At 31.7% G+C, this 18,960-nt stretch overlaps 1 protein-coding gene across 1 annotated transcript; it reads right to left on the bottom strand.

Annotated features, from left to right (window-relative positions):
- Positions 1–6,879: 6,879 nt before the first annotated feature.
- On the bottom strand, positions 6,880–7,936 carry LOC149391996 (LOB domain-containing protein 39-like). Its single transcript, XM_089620296.1, has 2 exons — positions 7,496–7,936; positions 6,880–7,427 (listed from the first exon to the last, which is right to left on the bottom strand). Exons 1-2 carry the CDS (start codon positions 7,677–7,679, stop codon positions 7,018–7,020), a joined length of 594 nt encoding a protein of 197 aa, XP_089476422.1. The 5' UTR covers positions 7,680–7,936; the 3' UTR covers positions 6,880–7,017.
- Between the last annotated feature and the right edge of the window lie 11,024 nt (positions 7,937–18,960).

Genomic DNA, 18,960 nt, shown 5'->3' with positions numbered 1-18,960 from the left:
AAACTCGGCTAGTTTTTGTGCGAAGTAACATATCGTCCTTCCAAGATTTTTTTTTTTTTTTTTTTTTTTGAAGGATCCTTCCAAGATATCATAAATGTACTTTCTTTTGTCTCTTTGAAATATTAGTTTTTATCACATTTGTACGATAGCGAATAAATTATGGCCCACGGAATCCTAATCCTGTTTTTGTGTGATACTTTAGTCTGGACCTGTGAAATTCCATAATGAATTCGATGCTTGACTGCCAAGCTTTTTGAAAATTGTATCCATTTTGATTGGGACATATAGGGCGTTTAGTCTTTGCGTATTGAATTACAATGGTGTAATATAAGTGCTTGTTTCATAATCATTAAGTGCTCTGAAATAGCTATTACTTGAGCCAAACTACCCTAGTGGCAGGTCTTAATTGACCTTGAAAATTTGTCTCTTAATTCAATTATGTAATTATTAAAACGCCCCCTCTATATAAATAATTCGAGGTAAGATCGTAAAATATTTCTAGGGCCGTCTACTGCGTTTACTATATTAATTATTGCTTTTATATAGTAAAAAAAATTATTGCTTTTATGAGAAACTAGCCGGCTTAAAAAAATTAATTTTAATAGTTACTTCCCATTTTTCAAAATTACTACTATAAGAAAAGAAAATTAGGTGAGCACATTTAATAATAGCTGAAATCTGGGATTATTATTATATCATTATATGATAGAATAATTGGAGATGTGGAGAAAAATAAAATTTAAGCAGGGTGTATTTTCATTTATGGGTGTATGAGCAGACCTAATGTTTGGAGGGAAACTTGAGGACAGTTTAATTTGTTGGTCAAAATATTTATCTGTGATTATCTGTTAACATTAATTTTTTATTTCTACCATTCCACTTTAGCTCATTTATGCGTCAATATGTTGGATACTTTATCAATATTTTCTTCTTCTCATATAGTGCTTGCTTATAAGTTATAACTGTTGATGATGGTGTCTATTTAAATGCTACCAACTCTAAATTCAACAACCTAAAATATTTGTATACCTTCTATTAAATTATTATACTATTGAGTATTGCCATTGTTATCATTTGTGTTTTTATCAATGTAATGTAATAAGTTTTGTTGACTATATTTAATAGACAGATGAGTTTAACTACCTTTTTTTATATATTTACCTTTGTTATATCACGTATCAGTTAAATAAGAGTTCTGATGACGGAAGGTTCAAAATATCAACGATATATTGTTTTTTGAAGAGTCTCGATAAATTATCAGCTATAATCGTTATCATTTTATAAATATCGTTAAAATATCAATGATACATCGAAAAATTATCGATATTTTTTAATAGTTAAAAAATCCAAAATATCGACAAAATACTGTCCAAATTTAAATTATTTTAATAAAAGAAAATAAACAATTCATTTTTTCTTTATTTTTTATTTATTATATCTTATTCTTTATATCTTTTATTTATTAATTTTATTTAGTATTATCAATATTTCCTTATTTATATTTTATAATATATATAAATATATATGACAATACCTATTTATATGTATATAATATATATATGTAAAATAAAAAATCAAGCTTTTGAATATATATATATATATATATATATTATTTATAATTGTTATAGGATTTTTGTCGATATATTAATCGGGATCGATATATATATATATATATATATATATATATATATATATATATGGGATCAATATATATATATATATATGTATATATATATATATATATATCATCGGTACTATCGGTAGTCGATATTAAAAATGTTATTGGATATTCATTGATATATTCGTCGGTAATCGATATATCAATAAAATCATAACTTCGATATCGATACCGATTTCAGTATTTTAATCTTTGGCTATGAGTGAGTAAAACTTGACACGGTAACGGTATGCAAAAAATTTGTTCGGGACTTGAGACTCAGTTTAGTAGCTCTCTGATGAGACCTTATTCTTCTTAAAATAAAGGAAAAGATTCGACATCTATAAATCAAGAGTTCAAATAATTATAATACCAGGAAAAGGTGGTAAATGGGGTGGTTAAAAAGACACGTCTTATGTATGTGATTTTCATGTGATGCCCTATGAGGCTTAGCCTCTCGTGCAGTCAGTAGTGGAATATTTTCTATTTTCATAGTATCTTTGACATGTTTGAAAATATTACCATACCCAGAACCCAAACTAAGTGTCTGTTTCCTTTTCCTCTCTCTCTCTCTCAGACACACACATACTTTCGAGATTGAGAGTTACTTTTCGAGAACAATGAATGTTGCTAATAATACAAAGTCTTCTTATTTAATAAACTAAAAGCCTCAAAATCACCAAACCAACTTGCATGTATTACGTAATCGGTTTTGTACTTCTTTTCATTGAAAATTATGAAAAAGGAAAACTTCGTGACAAAGACAAGAAAAAGAGAAAACTTGGGTCTGCCAATTATCGTATCATTTGGAGGAGGGTGACGGAAGTAAAATCTATTAATTATTGTGAAACAAAGAAAGTAGTAACAATATATTATATTTATATATTGTAACATATTCCCATCGTCAGTAGTGTCACTCAACTTATAATTATGTTTATTGGCCATCTTCGTATGAGGGTAGAAATAGAATAGTACTATTAATACGCATATGATGATGAATTAGCAATATATAGCTATTCTCATTTAGCAATATAATGTCTCATTTTACGTCTGGTGGAAGTGGGACTAGTCCATGTGCTATTGGGACGCGGCGAAACGAATGTGATGTTGTCGTTTTCATGCTTTAGTAAATAATGTAAAATCCCTAAAAAAATATTAATTATTAAAAAAAATTAATTCGGAAAATAGGTGGTGATGCCGTGGAACCCACTTCCTATGGCGGAGGACAAAGTCCTCCGAGCCCATGGCTGACGTGCAACGCACCAAAAAACAATTCTTTTTATTTTTATTATTATTTTGTTAAATATTTTACAATTTATATAGACCACACTACAAAGTCCTATATATATATATATATATATATATATATATATATATATATACTTTGGGTCCCACCGTTTTCATTTTACATAAAAGAAAGAAGAAAAACTTCCTCCGATCGCTGCATAACATTGTGATCCACAAGTCCATTGGCTTAATAAAGGTATTTACATAATTTCCTTATCAGCAATTACTAGATATTGACACAGCTGTTTAATTAAAAGAGAGTTCTATGGTAGGACTAGAATTTCCTTAACTTGAGTGGACATGGTTTAAGGAATTCCCACGCAAAGTGATATCTGAAATTGTAAAGGTCTAAACTTGCACTTCAAACTACTGCTCAAATTATAAATATAACTATTTATGGTCTGTACTTTTCCAACTTATTTTGTTTATTGAGCATGAAGGAAAGAAAACGTTTGATAGTTCAAGTTTTTATGAAACTAATCCCGCGTGAATTTATATGGGTAGGTCTGTTGGTTAATCTAAAAAGGCCACAAAATTAAGAACTCGTATAAAGATTAATTGAAATTATTCTTGGCAGTAGATTAGTTTTACTCAGAAAAATGATGTTATTACTTGAAATTAACCACAAAAAATAAAGTATTTTGTGTATTGTTGGTGTAAAAAATGATTTTCTCAACCAGCTGAGATTAATAATATTAACTCTTTCTTTACCTTGTAAATATAATAATTAATCGAAATCAATATTCCAAATATGTGAACATTTATTTATGCTATTTAAAATAATATCCCCAAACATATATGAAATTTATTTATGCTATATATTAAAATATATATATATATATACACACACACACACACACACACACACATATATTAGGTCGTCAAATTTAAATCGAATATATTTTGGTTTATATTACATGCTTTCAAAAACTATTTCAACATTCCTTTGTTATTATTTTTCTCTGATCATTTAACTGCTATGTATTGTTCTAAAATGTCTTATATATTTTTATTCGATATGGAAAAATAGTTGAAATAAAATCCCTGTATAAAACTAGCTAATATTCTCTCTAGCACAACAAGGTGTACTAATGCCAAATTACTTGCTTTCTCCCAAATAACATATCAAAGCGCATTAATGCGAACGAATATTATTATTATTATTATTTTAATTATTATTATTGTTGTTATTATTCACTGGTGACGTAATTCTGTGAAGAGTGTGTTCATTAAAATTTGGCATATACCAACCTTAAAAATGTCAAAGTGACACGCCAGTTAATGGTAAGTTTTAATTTTATGTTTAGGAATTGGAAAAATAAACGCACACGCCATCACTTTATTACTCAATTAATCATCAATCTAGACTTTTAAAAATACTTTCTCAGTTACAACGAGAAAAGGGCTCATAGAGTTTCAGTTGACGTCATCTGAAAATAGGTTCGTCTTGTTTCGGAATTTGGTTCGACCGACCTATATCTCCTATTTTCTATTGAACATTTTACATGGATAAGTCACATTAGATACTCACCCTGTATATAAAATTATTTTTGTTTTTCATCGCTGCAAATATGTACACTTTTCTCTTTGAATTTAGTGATGAAATAAAATTATTTGAGAGATTAAAGACAATGTAAGTTCTTGTATATGTTTTATATGGGGGACCAACTACGAGTCACCGCAATGCTTATTTGACCTCAAATGATTAAATCATCATGTGCGTCACAGATGGATATTTAATTTCATGTTATGAAGATTTAATTGGAGTGGTGATGTACAACTATGATTATAATTTTTCAACTTGTGCTTGTATACGCGAGGAAAGAAGACGTCTAGTTCCATTTGAATATCTACTTTTTTAATACATTTTTTTAGAATTGGATATGGTAAGCAAAATGGACGTCAACAATAAAGAATTTGAGGTGTCATTTTCATTTTTTTTTTATAAAATATGTTTGATTGGATGGTGTTACTATTGTGGGTTCCAAATATGAATCCCTTAAGGTGTTGACTTTCTAAGTGCACTTAATTTGATGGAATTTTCAATTTTGTGTGTTCTGATATCATATATCGAATGTAATAAGAATTCAACAACATCAATCGATTAACACATCATCTTATAAGTACTTTTAATTTTTATTTATTAATTATTTTATACGGAATCTATATATTCTGGAATATAATTAAATCAATATCTTTGTGATTAGTCACGATTAAGGAATAAGGTTTTGAATATATACCCTCTTCAAACTCAACTTGTGTGGCGTACGACCTCAATAACAACTAATATTATGTTATGATCGATCGAGAGTGATGACTCAGCTAGAGGTTTTGTTATAGGCCAATATAGTAGGAAGACATTGAGGAGTTTAGACGTGTAAGTGTAACTATAGAAAAGTCTTCTGAAAATCACGAAGAAGTCTTTGTGGGATATGTTGGTAAGGAGTTTATATGTCCACGAAGTCAGTGAGTTTCATGTCAGATGCTCATCGATTTCTATTCGGGGTACCTTGGCGTAAATTTATCCAACCCGACACCCTTTCTAGATGAAAGACTTTAATGGCATCATCGTGCTATGATGGCTGACGATGTTCTCCAACGCGATAGTCAATTCTACTGGTGGGACTTGCAACGTGTTGTATGTAAATCACGAGAGGATAAAAATGATGCGGGCTATGTTATGAGTCGTGTTAGTATTCAGGTGCACGTGTCACTCTTAGTCAAGTGTATGCATACTTGGGAAAAGCCTATGAACACCCTTTTAGAATGAGCTATTACTGACTAAGTCTTTATCAGAGCTTATTACATGCAACATCCGTGTAGAGATTTACTTGGGACAACGCTGATGCGGCGTATGCCTTGACGAGTATAAATAACACATTTAGAAGCGACAAAAAAGTCGCTTCTAAAAGGTAAAAAAGTCGCTTATATTTGGCTTTAAAAAGCAGTAAATTCGCTTCTAAAACAAAGTTGTCACTTCTAAAAGTGAAATTTGTTGTAGTGTACGAGGGTCTATGAACGAGACAAATGTTTACGATATGAAGTGTCACCATTTCTTGACACAACGATGTAATTGTGATCAGCTTTGGTGAGACTCTTTGAGAAAAATTATTATCAATCATGTCTGAATTAAAAGACATGATGTGTGAAGGTTATTGAAAGAAAATCGAGAAAAAAAAATATTGGCGTTGACTCTCGGAATCTCAACGCCGAACATCAGAGTTATTCTATTTATGTTGGCAAAAGATTCCCCACAGTTAATTCATCACAATAGTGTTCGAAAAATAAATATAGAATTCAAAAGTTAAGCTAATAATTAACCAAAAATTTGTATAGAAATATTCAATTCCACATCTTGTATCAAATTTTATAATAGAAAGAATAAGATTCTCAAATTTTATTGGACCAAACAAATGTGAAAGTAGATTCAAGGGAGAAATAAAATATATAGAGCTGAAATCTTTATTCCCACCACACCATTATTATATTATAACTTTTTTCTAGAGTTAAATATAATTGTTTAGATATGCGTGTATTGATAATACTCGTGTGTATAGTGTATGATGATGAGATTCGCCTAATTCGGGGTTAGGCCATGAAATCAGGGAAAGCGCACGTAAAGCGCAAGAAACGACGGTGTTTTATCTGCGTTTTGTTAACGAAACGCACACACACATTTTTTTGTTTCGTAACGCTCTAATTGGAGAGGTGTTTGTTTGGCGGACAAAACCACACCACCATCACAGGAAGCTGACAAAATTAAAGCCCGTCGAAAAGTGCTTTTTACTAAATGCCAACCCATGTCCACGTCATTCTTTCTCAAGCATCAAATCCCCCAATTATCCGCCCCAAAATTAAATAACATATTATTATTATTATAATTATGCAAAAGAAAAACAAGTCTGAGATGTCGCCGGAGGATTCAAAATCGCCGGTGAACAAAGGAGAATGTTTTTCATTATATCAAGCATCTCCTCTTACATTTCTTATTCGCTAGCTCAATTCTTCTATCAAAACTCTCACTCTCTCTCACTATATATATGGATAGATTATTATTATTATATATAGATGATTCAGAAAAAGAGGTTTAGAAGCTTTCGTTCCTTCCGATCTCCGATTCCGTATCCCGAGCTCATAACCGACTCCTCAGACACCTGGTGGTGGTCTCGCCGAAGCCACTCTCCGCCGCTCGATCTCTGCGCCGCCGCGGACGACAGATCGAAGCCGTCGAAGGTCACCGACGAAGAGTTCGAGCGCCGATTAGACGCCGCGGAGCCTCGGCACGTGTCGTCACCGCCGAGCCTCGCCGCGGGCGAGGGAGGAGCCAGGATCCCCTGCATCGGACGCACGGTGCCTCCGGCTAGGACCGTCTCCACCGCCGCCTGGCACACGTGCCAGTTCCCGCTCGATAGCAGCCCCACCGCTCCGTTGACCGGGTTGACCGTACGGCCACACGCCTCGAACAGCAGCGACTGAAATAGCGCTGCCAAAAAAAAAAAAAAAAATCAGAAATCACCATTATTAATTTATTTATGATTATTATTATTATACCTGGGCGTTGGTTTTGGGGGACAGCGGAGATGAAGGAGAGAAGGTCGCTTCGGCCGAAGAACTTGGCGAGGAACAACGTGGCGTTTCCTTGGGCCTCCGGGGTTTCGATCCACTGCAGGCACGTCCTCAGTACGCACCCTTCGCTGCATCCTTTCCGTAGCACTCTGCACCCGTTGCAACTCATGATCACCGCACACGATCGCACCTCTCAGTTTCTGTTGCTTTCTTGACCGCGAAGCAACAAAGAGAGAAAGAGAAAGATAGAAGAAGAAGAAGAAGAAGAAGAGTCTGTCACTGCCAGCCTTGGAGTGTGTGCGTGAGATAGAGAGAGACAGAGAAAGAGGTTTTGTCTTTGTTAAGGAAAGAAGAGAAGTTTGGAGAGTGGAAAAATGTATATGAATGAATGAAAGAAGGAATGAGAGGGCGTGAGTGGGGTTGAGTTTACACAGCATGAGTTGCTATAAAGGCAAACCATGGTTGAACTTTTTTTTTTTTTTTTTTATGTACGAAAAAAATAATAATTAATAGAGAGGCTAATTGGTTTTTTTTTTTTTGGTGACTTGTGGTGGTGGGCCCCACAGAAGTGTGTCGGAGGAGGGAATATATTTTCCAAACTCTGGGCGAGAGCGGCTCCGTGTTTCCGCGGCTGTATTTGTTCTTCCTCCGCCGTCGGATCGTCCTTTCGCGGACATCCTCCGCCGTCCGATTCACCTTTTTCTTTGTTTTCATAAATCGATGCGAAAACTCGGCTCAGTGGATTCGGAGGCCCACTTTTTGGCTTTGTGGGTGGTGCTGTGACTCCGAAACACAATAAAATATTATAAAGAAAAAAAAAACAAGTCAAAACTCTTATAATTTCAGACTACGGATATGATGAACAATCATTTAATATAATAATTTATAACACAATTCATATCATTTCATCTCAATCTAATTTGACCGTATTATAACATAATAGATCTATTGTAGACTAGAGACATACACATAAATGTCGTCCTTTTTTGTTATCCCTCCAATAAAAATCAAATTTATCATATGATTTATTTTAAGGATAAGTTAAAAAGTTGTCTAATGGAGATTATAATAATTTTTTAATGAGTTTTATGGTTACTACTTAATACAAAGGGTTTCTCTTTCTTTCAAATGCCCCAGATAATGTCGCGTTCATACTTGGTATCTTGCTTCATACACAGATTGCTCTATAATATAAATTTGCTTTTCTAATTATTAAAATCTTTCTAAGACATAGAAGCAAGTGATTTTCATGACAAAAGTGTGACTTAAGACCTCAAACTGCGATCCAAATTCGATGTTCAATGGGTATTGGAGGCTATAAATATTATAATGGTTTACTAAAAAATAAATAAAAGTATATTATAATTGCAACTTGCAGCTTAAAGTAAGTAGCTACAATTTAAATAAAATCGTATTTATTTTTTTTATAAAGTTGAGTCGACATCATATCTACATTTCATTGGCTAGCTTTTTAATTATTTAATGTAGGCTTATTTTTTTCTCTTCATTTTGTGCTTTCAATTTTAGGTCATTTGCACTATCCAATAACCTGCATTGATTTATATATAGTTGGAAGGTTGTACTACCATTCACTGGCAGCTTATATAAAATATCATTATTATCGTATCAAATTTTAAACTTACATTTAATAAGACGCTCTAAGTTTTATTCTTTTTTATAATTAAAAGCATCCCAAATTTTTTTCTTTTAAGATATTTGCTATTGACAAAAATTGAAACTCACGATCTCCATTTTGGAGGTAATGTGAAATTACCACTAAACCAAATTAACTAACACGGCATCTCTATTCGACCTTTTTCTTGCCACTAATTGTTATCTTTTGTGTAGACCTTGTTAGAATATGTTGTGACTACTAATATTATTAAATAATTGTGTAGGGTCATTATTAATTATGTCAAAATTGATGTAGTCTAATTCAGAATAAAGTTTGTGACTTAAAACATGATTGTCATGATATTATTATGTGGATATTATAAGTGTCAATTCTAATCTGATTAGGGGTTAATTTAGAAATAGACAATAATTATTAGTAACTGTCAAACAGTTATTAATAACAAATATAGTCTTTGATTGTAGTACATATTTTTTTGTATCTCAATCAACAAAAATACTTTAAATTCAGACAAACTACAATTGGAAGACTATCACCATCTTGTGCATTCAAATTCAATGAATTAGGATACGCTTTCACTATTTAAATCTTTAGTTTATTTCTCTTGAATTGAATTGAGATTAAATTAGGGATTCATAAAATCCTTGCAGACCTTACTTTTTTTTTCCCAGAATATAGACCTTACTTTGTAATCGTCTTCTCTCAGTTTCATTTAGAATGACAGGCCATATCATATGATTTTTTTTTTTTTTTTTCTAAAACACTGAGAGGCCATATGAAATGAGTATATGATGCATGATCCACAATAGGGCATATTTTTTACAATATTGTTTGTACGTTTAAATACGTCATTTCTCCAACTCAGGTGTCTTATAAAATGTCTTAACAAGTCCTCATGCTGACAAGTGTCCCGAACTAACATCGAACTTAACTTAGACCTGTATTATTTATAGACATCCATTCGGACAAATTGAAGGAAACAACAGTCCAATTGTGAACTATCCGTGTAATATTTAAATACCTTCCTATATAAAGTACATGAATATAAATGGTCATGAGTGTATAAGTATATATGCTGATTTACATGTGCCGTTTTGTAAAATGTGGGATGCTAAATATGCTTTGATGTTATGTTAGTACTTAGTACACAGATTTAAGCCTTGCCACCAAAGGAAAATTGAAGAAGTAGAAATAAGAGTACACGAATTAAAAAGAGTATCAGCGAAAGTGGAGGTTGAAATTGAATTAAGCAATCATATCTTTAACCAGCAATTAAGAAAGTGAAAGTTGAAACTATTCCCAACATAATTTGATACAAAAGTAATTTTTGCCGACTCCACATGATTTTTCTTAATAAAGAGTAACGCTTGGGGATAACGAGTACGGCTTCATGATTTTTTTTAATAGCTTTTTTTCTCCAAAAGAATAATCTTCTGTACTTTTTATCTTCATTGCAGGGGAGGAAAATTGGAAAATATAACTTTAGTGTCTCAATTTCAAATCTTAATTATTCTGAGATTCTGTTTGGTTTGAGGGAAAAAAATGGAGGGAAGTACACATATGAGAATTTGAGTATTACTCCTACAAGGATTATATATTCATATATGCACATGATAAAACTACTATTATATTTGCATTTTATAATCATTCATAACAATTCTAACTAAGAGTACACATTTTTAGTTCCGTCTCGTTTCACGTAACCAGAAAATATTGGAAAATAAAACTACTGGTCTCCAACCGCTAATTTTAATTTATCTAATTAACAAGCCGTATTCCAACAACTAGTTTAATTTTTTATAGGAAAACAAGTTTTTTATTGTTTATTTTTTGCGTGATTTTTAAATTAATTTAAAATACAAATAACAATGTAATTTAAAATAAATATATTTATATATCAATTAATAAATATATTGTAAACAGAAATGGGATTCCGCGGATCTATTTTGTACACCTAAAACCAGAAGGAACAAAAGATCTCACGCACTTGCCTGGTCTTGTTTTAATTACCACAATGCTAATTGTTGGCGCTTTGAGTGTCGCCTGGTATCGAACTTGTAATGACAATCGGTTATGTTGACTTATCTTAGTGAAAAAGGTGATTTCATTTCAAAGAAAATAGAACAACGGATGACAATATTGCAATTTAAAAAGAAACAATATATACACATATCTTTTTTAACATATAAGTGAAATTGAGGTTTTATTTATTTACTTCACCAAATCAATTTAGTTTAATCTAATTCTAGTTTAGTCTAAAGTTAAATATGATTCAGATAATAATCTCAATTTCAATGTGCCATCAAGTAAATTATAATTATATGACTAGCAGTCTAGCACTGTAAAATTATATGACTATCATACAAAAAATCACAATACAATAAATTTAAATTATCAATTAAATATCAAAATTATTATACTTTTTTTATCTGCTTTAAATTTTATAACTCAAAATCGCATCTAGTAACTATAGTTTGAAATGATCAATTTTTTCATTAACAAATAACTATGAGTAATTTTCTAAGCAATAAAAAGGAGTACGTTTAATTTTTGTTTTTTTAATGTTGTTTACCATCAGATTTTATTTATGAGTTTTGTTTATGGTATGTTCAGCAATTAACAACACAAACGAAAGGATTTATAACTTTTTCACGACTCATTTTCTATCATTGATATCAAGTTTAGAGATCAGAGTAAGGTTTGGGTAGTTGAAAGCTATTTGGGCCGGTAGCAACAAAAAAAAAAAACTTTTTCTATAACCACCAGCTGATAGTTTACTGTAGAAAGGTATTAGTAACGGGTTTTGTTAATGTTTTCTGTGGGCCTTTATTATTTAAGGGAAAATTACAAAAATAACAATTTTTAAGTGTAACACTTAAAAAAAAAATAGTTGCTATTTCAAATTCTTATAAAAATAGCTCATTTTTATAAACGGTAAACAATTAATTTTGCTACCAGAAGTAATTTCCACATTAGTTAACGACATTTGGGCTTACGGTAGGTTTAATCTTGGTGGATCTACATCGATGCGCCGCCGGAGTGGGATATACCACGGCGCCGACGTGCTCGTGGTAGCCCCGGAGCGCGAGGGAGTTACCGACGTGTTCGCCCACTCCAGCGGCGCGTCGATGTAGATCCACCAAGCCCTAACCCGTTCGTCCTCGATCCACCAAGTCGTTTTGATATTAATGAAACAACTTTTGACAGCAAAAATAATAATAATAAAAGATTGAATTGATATAACATTTTGCTGTACCAAGATGGAATTCACATTATCATCAAATGGGTATTCCCTTTTTTTTAATTTTAGACATCGATGCTTAGAAAAATGCTTCTTCTGTACATAATCACAAAAAAAACTAAGAAGTATGTGTGTGTGTGTGTGAGAGAGAGAGAGAGAGAGAGAGAGAGAGAGAGAATTGACTGATGTTTTTTTTTTCTCTTTTTTTCCTTTGTTTTATTACAAATTGTTTATTTATTTATTTTGACAAAATTACTAATTTGTCCTCTAAATTTTGGTCAGTTGAGAGTCACATGTTCAAAATATGAACGTTAAAAAATTTGATCGGAAGGGGCATTTCTGCATCAAAACGAAAATTCAAACATTGATTTGATATAAAAATAAAGTTGAAAAGGTAAGTTGTTACTCGAATTAGAGTTCAAAGGGATTTATGTAATTTATCCTATAATTATAGGATCATGCATCAAATAACCATCAACATTGAGTGTCCCTCAAAATAATAAGAGATTATTCATAAACTATGACATCCACACTAGTTTATGACCAAAATCCAATATGTTTAATTTAACCCAAAATTATGACTACCTTGCATTTTTTTTAACAAAAATACCCTTAGTAAAATATTATTTTCTTTTTATTTCTCTCTCTCTCTCTCTCTCTCTCCTTGTGCTTAGCTAAGAAGGATTTCACATTTTTCAGTGACTTCATGCGCAAGAACGATTTTTAGAATTATGAAAAGTCTGTAAATTTTGTTTGAAAATTTTGGGAAATCGTTGAAGATTTATTGACATCGATGTCAATAAATCTTCATATCCTTTGAAGATTTATTGACATCGATGTCAATAAAAGGTAAAAATGTCAATAAATGTTTAAACGAATTCGCAGATTTTTTTTCCCAGTTTTTACAGATTTCAATAAAAAAAAACCTTTCTGATGAGTTTTCTCTTCGCCGCGTAGGGCTAGGTAATCGTAGGGTTTATAATAACGTGGCTTAGTTTTTTTTTAAGAGAAATAAGAGGAAAAAAAAAGCAAAGAAAAATTATAAAAGGTAAAAAGATAATTGCACAAAAAATGTGATCATAGTTTTGGATTAAATTATATATATTGGATTTTAGTCCTAAACGGGTGTAGAGGTCCTAATTTATGAATAATCACAAAAAATAAACAATGAACATTGAGTAAGATTGTTTTGGTCTTTGAAGAGCCCAGTAAGAGCAGTGGTGTTTTGTATTTTCTAACGCTGTTGGACCAGATTACGATGAACCGAAAGCTTTTTATTAAAAACGTGGCAAATATTTAGCACATCAAATTTGCCTTCACAGTTTTTTCTTTTGTGTTTTCCTTTACATTGGACCATTTTTATTATCTTTGTCGTGCATTGGACCACCATGATAGGATATACCACCACATAATAGTTGACCTCAAAAGAGAGGGAATTGATGCGGTGGCTTGTAGTATTGGGGGCATTGGAAGCCACGTGGGTATTTAGTTAATCCACTTGCCTTCTTCTTGTGGGGCTACGCAGAAAAGAGACTTTTTTATTTTTTTTTATTTTTTATTTTTAATAGAACTCACTTACACTGGCTGAATATACATCTTGAAATCCACCAAATTAATTAAGGTTTGAATTACCGAGGTAATCGATGAATTACCATACAATATACTGTTTACTATCAAATTTTGATAGCGAAACATATAAAATTATGAAATACTCATAAAATCGACGTTTATTACACCGGTACGTACTGATAAATAACTTCGTGGTGCAAAAAACGACTTGACCCAATAAAAAACTTCATAAAAATCGGGTTTATCACGGAAAAATCGACGTTTACTGCAATTTTAAATAAAATAAATTTAAATAAAAAATAAAAGTTATGAAAATTTATTTTATATCTATATATTATGAGAAATCTACTGATTTTTTCAGTTAACTCGTTCGGTAATGGTTATATCCATAAAATTTGAGTGCCGTTACAATTACGATAAACTGTATCTCAAAACTTGCACCAAACTCTATCAGCGTAGGAAGATATAATTCTAAGGGTCATTTAAATTGTTAAAAACCAAAATTGAATCTGATAATAGCCGCCATATTAGATGAGTTAAATCCTCATTTGATAGAACTAAACTAGTGCGTTATGATTTGCTAAAATACCATGGTGTAAGTTGTTAAAATAGTGCGTTTTTTTATTAGCACTAAGAACCGTCCGTAGTTCGATCTAGGGCCTGACCCTATGACCGCAGTAGGTTGGGTTTGGTGAAGTTCTTCTCTTCTCGTCGTGTTCATGTTATTCAGAACTTTGGGTCTCTGGATCCTTGATTTTCCGGATCTTTGGATCTTCCGCGAATTTCGTGTTCTTTGCGTTCTTCATTGAGTTCTTGAGTCTTTTAATTCTTCCACCTTCACCTAACCACAGGAAAATGTGAATCTAGAGGGACGCGGATGGTTTTCCTTCAGCGCGCGCTCCGACGCTCAACATTAGTCGTGTTGTATTGTGTTCTTGATGAACGATTTGTACTATTCTCTATGTTTTCTAGAGAGATAAAGTCGTGGTGTGATTTTTGTAGAGTTTTGGACAAGTTGAGAGAAACTTATTTTGTGTTGTGAATGAGTGGGGTATTTATAGGAGCCAAGAGGTTTGGTGAAAAGTACTTGATTGAGTGGTGGAGATGGCCGGGTGGTATTGGCCGAGTGAAGACGGACGGATTGTCTTAGCCAAGTGAAGACGACCGGATGGTCTTGGCCGAGTGAAGACGACCGGGTGGTCTAGGCCGAGTGAAGACGACCGGGTGGTCTTAGCCGAGTGAAGACGGTTGGGTGAAAACGACCGGGTGGTCTTGACCGGGTGAAGAATACCGGGTGGTCTTAGCCGAGTGAAGACGGCCGGGTGGTCTTGGCCGAATGAAGACGGTCGGGTGTTCTTCTTTTTTGACCGATCGGGTGGTCATTTTTGTGGCTTTGTCTTGAAGATTTCTCAATAAATCTAGTTTGAAAAGATTTTTTGGGAGTCTTTTGAAAGACATTTTATGAATTTTGACTCAAAGCTTGCTGTGTGAATTTGCCTGTGGGCTTGATGTGTCATTTTTTACTCTCGGGGTATTAAAGTAGATATCTAGTCGTATGAAATGTTAGAATTTTGAAATAGCCAACGTTTCGTTAATTTTTTGTAAATAGCCACACAAATCTATTTACGCTATAAAAATAACAAAAAATGCAGAGTAAATTTCTAGTAAATATGATTATTTACGGACTATTTCCAATAGTTTTTGGTTATTTACAAAAAATTTACAAAACGTTGGCTAAAACACAAACACTTATGTTTATGCGGCTTATATCGCTAAATTTTGTGAAAATAATGGCATAACATAAGCTTTGAGCGAATTATTTTAATCTATTCCATCCAGATGCCTAGGAATTTTTTAAGATTTGAGGCTAAATTTGATCTAAGCGAAAAACTATTAAAAAAGGAACAAGATAAAAAGAAAATACATTTGTACTAATTTACTCTCAATATAAAAATTACGTCCATTTAATGGATGTAAGCATGATTAATCTCTCAAATCGAGAGTTATGTTTAATCTCTCTTGCAGTCTATAGAAAAAAAGCGCATAAAATAGAAATAGATTAAAAAAAAAAAAAAAAAAACCTAAGGCTAGCAGATACTAACCTAAAATTTCTTAAAAATATGATTAACTGAATTTTTTTTTTCCAATATCTATTGATAAGTCTTTATTTCACACTTATGACTGTAGTTATCATTAAAGACATTTTTTATAACATATTTATTATTAAAAATAATTTTTCATGACAGGTGTTGTTATAAAGTGGATTTTTTTTACTAATAAATAATAATAACAATCTTCCATTGATCATATTTTTAGAATAATTCTTTTTATTCTCTTAAAGACTACTTTTAACGAGCATATTTCAACAATATTTTCATCGAACAGATTAGTTAGGTGGGTGCAGCTATAAACGGCCATGTATCATTATTTTTCAAATACATGTTCGACTTTTCGCCACGTACGTAGAGTCATAGAAGTTGGAACTTGGAATACAAAGTCGGTAATTTTTACTATTTGGCTATTTTCCCTACTTGGTTTCTTTGGAAGCATTATTTAGTTGCCACCCCAATTAGAACGCCGTCTTAAAAGTCTTGCCGTACATGCTTAGGATATTCTTACTAAGCTTCTAGTACTAGCTTTTGGCGCTTTTTGAATAAAATGACTCTTTAAAAGAAATATAATGGAATAAAATAAATGCCGTCAAATTTCAATGAAGGATGAATATTTAAAACTCTTATAACAATAAAAATGTTTTCCTAAATAAAAAACAATAAAAATGATATAATTGATCATAAACACAATCGTAACTACATCAATAATTTTGACTTACCATCAATAAAAATTTCTGCTGTTACGTAGTTGTATTATTTTTGGTAAATTTTTTTGTAACTGTGATCCATGCTCATACAAAATATTTGATCCGAGATTCAGATATAAAAAAAATAGAAGTAAAACTACAACAATTAAAAAATAAAATCCTTTGTAATAGACATGTCAACCAACACTGATTCACCCGATAAAGATGGTATCTCTGTGGTGGAGACGGAAACTACTGTGTGTTCTAGAAAAAGACATTTTAAAATTAACGACCGCTTGAAGTTAAAACTCTCGTTTTTAACAAATTTGACGACAACCAACGAAAAGTAATTAGAGTAAAAAAAAGATAGTAGCATTGGCCATTGGAGATTTGAATGCCTATTTTTTATTCCCTTTTTTCTGTTGAGTTGTAGTATTATTATTCATTTATTGAAGCTAGTTTGGTACAGAGCGCACGTGTTTGTCATTTCGTAAATTACCTTCCTAAATTTTTTGCTAATTAATCAATGAGCTAAATGCATTGATTGAAAATTCAGTAAAATCAACAATTTTTTTTTTTAATACAACCAAATATTATTCAAGTAAGGAAAAGTCGATAAAGTGATTTATTCAATAAATTTAATTCAACACACGTCTAGAAGATGTGAAGATGTTTAACTGTGAAGATTGACCTGTTTTTCAAAATCTAGACCCCAGATCATCATATTCAAGTTCCTTAAATGTGTGTATAAAAAAAAATTTAAACCGTATACTTCAAAAATAAAAAAACATTATCAAACAAATTGTATTATGCTCCCGATATATGTACCTAATGTGAAGTATTTTATAGGGTGTTTTTATACAATTTTAAGCTTACATTAGAATATCTATTAGATATATAGCTATATTTACAGTTTTACATTGCTATATACCCAACGTTTCGTAAATATTAAATAAAGAATCACGTCTATGTATTTACACGCATAAATTAACGTAAATATCTCAAAATTTTATTTCAATGCAATAGCAAATCAGAAATGCCACATTATGTTTGTGGATATTTACTTAAGATTTATAAAATATTTACTATATAACAATTTCAAACGTTTTAATTGGTTAATTACCGAATTTTTTGAAAAAATATATATTACACGTAAAAAAAATTAATTGAGGGGCGGTTGATGTCCCTATCCCCTACGACTTAAGTAGTTTCGTATTGTGACAACTTATTCTATATTTATTTTCCTCGCTAATGTAATATATTTATATGTTACTAATAAACAATATATACAAAAATATTAATATTACACACTTATTTTCAAGTTGCGCTCTTCCTTGAAATAATAATAAAATTCAACGTTCCCTTTCTCAAATCTTTTTCTTATATAAGTCTCACGTACGGATTAATACCCCACTAGGACATATAGTTTCATAAAAATATCAGGCCGTGGGTACAATTTTATGAATGTTAAAGTATAGATGCTATGACATGCCGAATTGCCATCTCCAGGATGATGTGTCGTATTGTGAGTCGTCGGTTAGCCGACAATTAGGTTAATCGTGAATTTATCAATCGTGCTTTCTTGTTTGGAGAACTAACACTAATGCATGCTGTAATGTTCTCGATAGAGCTAATGAAAAAAGTGGTTGGGCGCTCTCAACAAGTGGGGTGTTATATATATATATATATATATATATAAAGAGTTCGTTGGAGAGAAAGAGAAGGTTGTTATTAAGTTCAAAATAAAGAAATATAAAAGGGAATACTAATTAACTATTAATAAAAATCGATATTTTACATTTTAATTGATGTCAAATGGTTATTCCCTAATATTTCTCTATATTTATTCACCCAAACACATGATAAAAAAAATTATAAATGAAAGTGTCGTAATAAACGGTAGTGTGAAAGTGGGCTTTTATGTATGCGTTGTGAGTAGACTTTATATGCTATTCGAATCGGTTGTCATTCACAGTGGATTATTATTATTTTACTTTATAGTGAGCTTAAAAGTTGACTTCTCTAATTAATTATAGTGTAATTGGCAATAGTATATAATATATATGTGTTTAGTCATATAATCAATTATTGCTCAGTGTTTGCGTGGGATATAAACTGAGTCGTATTCCTTATCTCCTTCGACACGCAATACAGGGTATCGTTGTGACTTACTCTATTCTTATAGTTGATTCAGTGAATACAAGGGATTT

Source organism: Urtica dioica, chromosome 7 (assembly GCF_054948205.1).
Source record: "Urtica dioica subsp. dioica isolate 48M chromosome 7, U.dioica_male_clone48M_v1_H2, whole genome shotgun sequence".
Classification (NCBI taxonomy): domain Eukaryota; kingdom Viridiplantae; phylum Streptophyta; class Magnoliopsida; order Rosales; family Urticaceae; genus Urtica; species Urtica dioica.
Note: the sequence above shows the minus strand (reverse complement) of the source record. Positions and strands in the feature narration are given on the sequence as shown.

Excerpts from the sequence above, each read along its gene's own strand:
- LOC149391996 (XM_089620296.1), bottom strand. The coding sequence starts at position 7,679 with ATGAGTTGCAACGGGTGCAGAGTGCTACGGAAAGGATGCAGCGAAGGG. Across the intron at positions 7,428-7,495 it reads CCCCCAAAACCAACGCCCAG|CGCTATTTCAGTCGCTGCTG; the intron begins GTATAATAATAA and ends TTTTTTTGGCAG.